This window comes from Diplotaxodon limnothrissa, linkage group LG5, assembly GCF_057381915.1.
Source record: "Diplotaxodon limnothrissa isolate DT_005_m linkage group LG5, D_limnothrissa_male_GT1.1, whole genome shotgun sequence".
In the NCBI taxonomy this organism is placed as follows: Eukaryota; Metazoa; Chordata; class Actinopteri; order Cichliformes; family Cichlidae; genus Diplotaxodon; species Diplotaxodon limnothrissa.
The window spans coordinates 41,835,501-41,841,740 of NC_140600.1; the positions used below are offsets into that span (position 1 = coordinate 41,835,501).

General features: G+C 44.0%; 1 protein-coding gene across 1 annotated transcript; it reads left to right on the forward strand.

Annotated features, from left to right (window-relative positions):
* The first annotated feature begins 1,985 nt into the window (after positions 1-1,985).
* Positions 1,986-4,746, forward strand: LOC146632925 (MKRN2 opposite strand protein-like). The gene is made up of 4 exons (XM_085354780.1): positions 1,986-2,255; positions 2,483-2,532; positions 4,062-4,230; positions 4,461-4,746. The coding sequence occupies exons 1-4, from the start codon at positions 2,053-2,055 to the stop codon at positions 4,690-4,692; spliced, it is 654 nt and encodes a 217-aa protein (XP_085210906.1). The 5' UTR covers positions 1,986-2,052; the 3' UTR covers positions 4,693-4,746.
* Positions 4,747-6,240: the final 1,494 nt, after the last annotated feature.

The following is a 6,240-nucleotide window of genomic DNA, read 5'->3' on the forward strand; positions in this document are numbered from 1 at the left end:
CATGGACAGACAGAGGGAACACAGGCAGGCATGAAACAAAACACTAACACATAGCAAACCTAAACAAAATACAAAACAGAATAACCGAGAACAAAGAATAATGTAAAGAAACACAAAACACCGAGTCCTCAGACTCAGGACCATGACAATATTTAAAATATAATTAAATAACAAAAGCTACAGTGATGACATTGTACTCATTTGCTGTTCAGTAGAACAGGATGTTGGATGATCACCTGATTGTGGATTTGAAAATAAAAGTTTGTTGTTAATTATTATGTTTAAATCATAGTGTTTATATTAAATGTTGTACCAGAAATCTCTAAAGTTCAACGAGATCAAACATAATGTGATTTAGTTGCATTTAATTAGTGTGTCAGCAAATTTTAAAAAGTTACCACAAATAGTTTTTGAATGTAGTAGAAGCTGAAATGTTTGTCAGAGGGTAAAAGTTCGTCCTGCACAGTCAGAAACTTTGAGCACGATGTCGTTATCTTCAGTAAGCATTACTTTTTTTGAGGCAACGAGTTTGCACAATTTTTTTAAGTTCTGGGAACTAATGAGAGCCTCGGTGCCCCCCCAACCCCACCTAACACTAATAGGTTAGATAGAGCGCAAGCAGCAGTGTGTTTGATGATGAGGTCGGTATGTGCGATCCCACAGACATGCTGTGAAACACGCCTGAATCTTTCCATAGTGCCTGTTTTATTTACAGCCACATTAAAACTACAGAAGCTGAGCCGAGTGCTGACGAGCACATTTACATCCAGCTCTTCAAAATAAAAGCTGAAAGGTCTGTTTTATTGTGGAAAGTAAAAGTCACTGCAATTGGCAGATTGAGGCCCACAGGCAGCAGCTGGTGCTGACGGAGGGGAGGGCTGGTCAGCCGTGTCGTCGTGCAGGAGATCGGGGAAATGAAATGCGATCGGCTCATCTGGTGCAGAACCAAAACATGGAAGAGACGATCAGAGTCTCAGGACAGGAAGCTGCCCTGAAGCAGAGCTGCTTCAGTCACGTTCAACGTGATGATAAAACCGGATGATGTCAGATCTTCTGACTGTGTCAGAGTGACGGGAACCTCTGGTTTCCATCTAAGTGAAATGTGATTGGTCGACTTCCAGTGAGATGCAAATCTGTCATCTGACTTCGAAGCTCGTGTATCAGGTGTTCCTGACAGGTGAGACGGAGAAACTGAGGCGTGTCCTGTGTGCTCGGCCAATCACAGCTCAGTGACGACTGCAGTCAAAGCCGGCTGTTCTCCTTGTTCTCTGGAAATAATGACAGTTGTTCTCAAGTTTCTCTGTCTTTTATTTTGTATGGCACTTCCTGCTGTAACGTCTTCAGCTTATTCAAAATGCTGCTGCCCGTCTCTTCACTATCACACGCAGCATCTTCTCATCGTCGGCTTCCTGTTTATCACAGAAGTCCTAACATTGGCTTATGAACGGTCCTGCTCCTCCATACCTCTCTGATGTTCTTCAGCCTTGTATTCCCTCGCCGGCCCTTAGATCAGCTGACCAGCTGCCTTTGGTTGTCCCGAAAACTAGGCTGGAACTTGGAGGAGAACTTTTTCAACTGTGTCTCCCAAACTTTGGAATACGTTGCCTTTAAATATGAGACAGGCATCTTCGCTTCCTGTTTTTAAGTCTCTTTTTCCGTTTGGAGCGGTGTGAGTTGATGTGCTCTTTGTTTTGTTTTTGTGCAGCATTTTGTGTTTTTAAATGTGCTCTTTAAATGAAAGCAGGCCTGTGATTACAGGACATTGAAATCCCAGAATGCACTGCAGCTCAGGTCCCGTTTCCGTGACAACACTGCCCACGCAGTCCAAAGGTCGCCTTGTTCGAGGGGAAAAAGTGACAGGTGAGCCTGGTCACGTGACCATCTTTGTGACTGCACCCACAACCCGATAGGCTGGGGCCAGACAGTGATGTTATCTGATAGGCTGTAACCGCGCAGACGGTTGAAAAGGAGAAGGAGAGAAGAAGAGGAAGGCAGAAGTCAAAGAGGAGAAACGGAGGAGCAGGACGAGAGGAGACGAGAGAGGAGGAGGTGATGGAGCGCAGCGTGATCCGTCTGACTCACTGTCAGAAGGAGATCTTCTGCTTCTCTGTGCCGGAGCAGTGCCCGAGCTGCGGGGAGGAGCTGAGGGGGAGCAGACTGCAGGAGGCGCCAGTCAGCCTCCCCTCCCCCTTCACCAATGGGCACAAGACGTCCTGCTGCCTGATGGTCACACCTGCACACGACAACCTGGACAGGTAACACACACACAGGTGAAGGTACTCAGGTGTTTACACACAGGTGAGCACACTGCCAGGTACACAGTCAGTGTACCCACAGGAACATGAAGAAGTTTGAACCAGTCATCATACTGGACCAGGTGATACGAGTATAACCAGTGTACCCAGTAGAATTACTAAATCAATCCCACCAGTCCAATCAGTGTACCCAGTCTAACCAGTGTATCCTGCTGTTTGATCCTCAGAGACTTTGATGGGGCGGCTGATCTTCACACCGGCATCTCCAACACCAAAGGTAGGTCTCTGAGGTCAAAGGTCACCTGGTGATCGTGGGCTCAGGTGCGAGCAGACAGGTGGAGGCTTGGTCAGGTGTCGTTTCAGCTTCAGATCAAACGTTCGCAGACAGTCACCATCCTCTCGCAATAGGACGCTACATGATCGCTGACCACGCCCCCGACCTGCCATATCCCTGATTTCATCTAATCAAAGACGTTCAACCACGTCTCAGTTCGGTCACGGCGACAGGAAGGACGAAGGCGAGTGCAGAGCGTCGGTGTCAGTCGGCGACTTTACCGACTGACACCAAAATCAAACTTTCAGACACGTTTAAACATTTCATTTATTTATTTCACACTTGGTCAACAGCTTCCACAGTTAGTTCTTTCAGACAAACCAACCACACTGTCTGTCAGTAAAGCAACCACGTGTGAAAAGCAGCAGGAAGAAGAAAATATTCTTATTAAACCCCGCCCCCTCTCTACAATCCAACTTATATTGCAAGCGGGCACCAAAAGTCAAGGAACAAACTAACATTAACATTTATCTCCGGTCCTAACAACACATTTACAATCAGAATATACCACTCCACATAGTAACAAGGAGAAAAGATGAGTAAATAAAATAATGGATCCTTTTTCAGTGAACTCCAATTTCATATTGAGTTATCGTTTTAAGATAAGATAAGATAGAACTTTATTAATCCCTCGGGTGGGTTCCTCTGGGAAATTCGACTTCCAAAAAGCACAGCAACGACCGAAGTTACAGTTACAGAATTGTTTATATATATATATATATATATATATATATATATATATATATATATATATATATATATATATATATATATATATATATATATATATATATATATACACACACACACACACATATATAAATACAGAGACAAATATAAATAAAATATACAAAGGGGATAAATAGAATAAATAGGAATAAAAAATAAAAATACAAGTGAATTGCACATTTCAAGTATTGAGTCTATTGCACTGTTGACTATTTACAAAAAGTATTGCACAAGGTATTGTACAGTGAGGTGAAGAGGCACTACAGCTTAGTTTTTTAATTTTAATTTTATACATGTAACACTTTTTAAAACAATGTAAATTTATACAACTCTTTAAATGATGATGAAGACACTTCCACAGTCGTATACCTCTAACCGTTGGACTCATTAATCTTTGTGTAGCTGACGCTTAAAATAAAATTTCCTTCTGTCTTCTCCCCCCGAACACGTTAAAAATACTCTTTGTAACTTAAAAGGCAAAATATTATTTTTTAGCCTTAAACGTAATTAATAGTGTCCGTGGTTTCACTAAATCTCCTAATTTTAATAATTTAGATTTTATAAATAATTTATTTTTATGTTCTCTAAATTTAACGTTATGAATCATTCATCTCAGACAGATGTGATGTGATCCTCCCTCCTGACAGATTTCAGCTCTGCAGCCAAACAATGATCAATAATCAATGTGATCGATGACCCGTGGCCAGTGATCAGAGTGATCAGCTCCTCCTACCTGTGTGCAGGTGTTGTGTATAACTACACTCGTGGCGGCGTCCGCAGGGATCAGAGCGGCTGGGAGCGCAGCATCAGCGTCCCTCTGGTCCGACCCGACATGTTCCACCTGCTCGCTCAGTGGGACCAGTACCTGGAGCGCTTCTCTGACGGGCCTATGTGGGACCCTGCCTGGCACAGGTAACTCACACCTGACCTTCCTGACAGTTTACCTGAGAGCTGTTTGAAGGCAGGAAGCTTGAACGCGTTCTGTCGTTATGAGCCTCCCTCGCTGTCAGACAGGTTCGAGGTGACCCGCGGTGGTCGCCAGACACAGGCGTGTTTCGCCGCCACGGCGCCTTCACCACCATCACCACCATCACCTGCAGGTGTAGAAATCTGTCGACAGCTTTTCTCTCTGTGTGTCGCAGGTTTGATGAAAACAACCACAACTGCTTCAGCTTCTGCTTGCACTTTGTGAACGGCGTTCTGGCAGCCGAGGGCCGCGGCGCTCTGAGCAGAGACGACTTCACCCACACCTTCATCCTGCCGAGGATGAGGAGGGTGTCCAAATACACCACGCTGTACCGGCACATCCAGAAACACCAGTTCTACAAGGTGGACCGACAGCAGCACGCTCAGGGGGCGGAGCCCAGCAGCTGAGCAGCTGTCATTGGTCACATGTGACGCTTCAGTGTCAGACCTGATGTGCAATGAACTGACCTACGCACACACACAGACACACAGCTTTGGTTCATGTCTGTGTGTGTGAGGATTTGAACCTGGGGCTGCTCGTCCTCCACCTGATCTTCTTTAGCTCGTTAGTTGTGTGAATTTTGACCTTTTGTTGTCCCTGAGCCACACCGAGGGTCTCAGAGGAAATTACATCTTTTATTTTATTCTGAAATAAAGTTTCTTAAATCACACTTCCTGCAGCTCTCTGGCGTGGAGCTGCAGGTTTTCACCCTCAGGGGGCAGAATGTGGCGGGATGGTCATCGCCATGACCGTGAAAGTATGACCATGCAGCATTTAAAGCGTGGAAGTACTCACATTACTTTGAGTTTTAGTCCATAAAAAGTGATAAAAACATTAGCGTCCACTGTACACTCTGCGTGGGAAGAAAACTTCTTACAGCGAAACATTAAACTTCAGATCTGAGCGAGCAGCGAGCACGCTGCCACAGGAACGTGACATTCACAGAGAAACCCCCGGATCCTCCCACTGACATGACCGCTGTGGGCAAACCTCCACCCGCCCCACTCCTGCTAAACTGGTGACAATAAATTTAAGAGCAACACGACTCAGTGCTGCTGAATCTGTGATTTTATTTCTTTTCTGATGTGTTTTACTTTCATCTGTTGGAAAGAGTATATACACAAAACACGATTTTATTTTATATGCTGCAGGTGATAGGTTTAAATGTTAAACAAGTTAAACACTTTTAAACACTGTTGCATATAATTTAATATTTGCTTGATGCAAAGATTAAAACAAATAAAATAAATTTTAAAAAGAGACTTTTTCATTTGATTATATTGTGATGGATTATGCAGGAAAATAGAATTGGGCTGAAAGGTCAATTCTATTTTATTTATAGCGCCAAATCACAACAAAAGTCGCCTCAAGGTGCTTCATATGGTACAGTACATACAGAGAAAAACCCAACAATCATATGACCCCCTATGAGCAGCACTTTGGCGACAGTGGGAAGGAAAAACTCCCTTTTAACAGGAAGAAACCTCCAGCAGAACCAGGCTCAGGGAGGGGCGGGGCCATCTGCTGTGATTGGTTGGGGTGAGAGAAGGAAGACAGGATAAAGACATGCTGTGGAAGAGAGACAGAGATTAATAACAGATATGATTCAATGCAGAGAGGTCTGTTAATACATAGTGAGTGAACAAGAAACACCCAGTGCATCATGGGAATCCCCGGCAGCCTACGTCTATTGCAGCATAACTAAGGGAGGATTCAGGGTCACCTGGTCCAGCCCTAACTATATGCTTTAGCAAAAAGGAAAGTTTGAAGCCTGATCTTGAAAGTAGAGATAGTGTCTGTCTCCTGAATCCAAACTGGAAGCTGGTTCCACAGAAGAGGGGCCTGAAAACTGAAGGCTCTGCCTCCCATTCTTCTACATTCTACTTATTCAGGTTGTGTATCATGTTTTTAAAAAGTAACTAAGTAATAAAGTAACTAATTATGTTTGAAGATAA

Excerpts from the sequence above, each read along its gene's own strand:
- LOC146632925 (XM_085354780.1), top strand. The coding sequence starts at position 2,053 with ATGGAGCGCAGCGTGATCCGTCTGACTCACTGTCAGAAGGAGATCTTC. Across the intron at positions 2,256-2,482 it reads GCACACGACAACCTGGACAG|AGACTTTGATGGGGCGGCTG; the intron begins GTAACACACACA and ends TTTGATCCTCAG. Across the intron at positions 2,533-4,061 it reads CGGCATCTCCAACACCAAAG|GTGTTGTGTATAACTACACT; the intron begins GTAGGTCTCTGA and ends ACCTGTGTGCAG.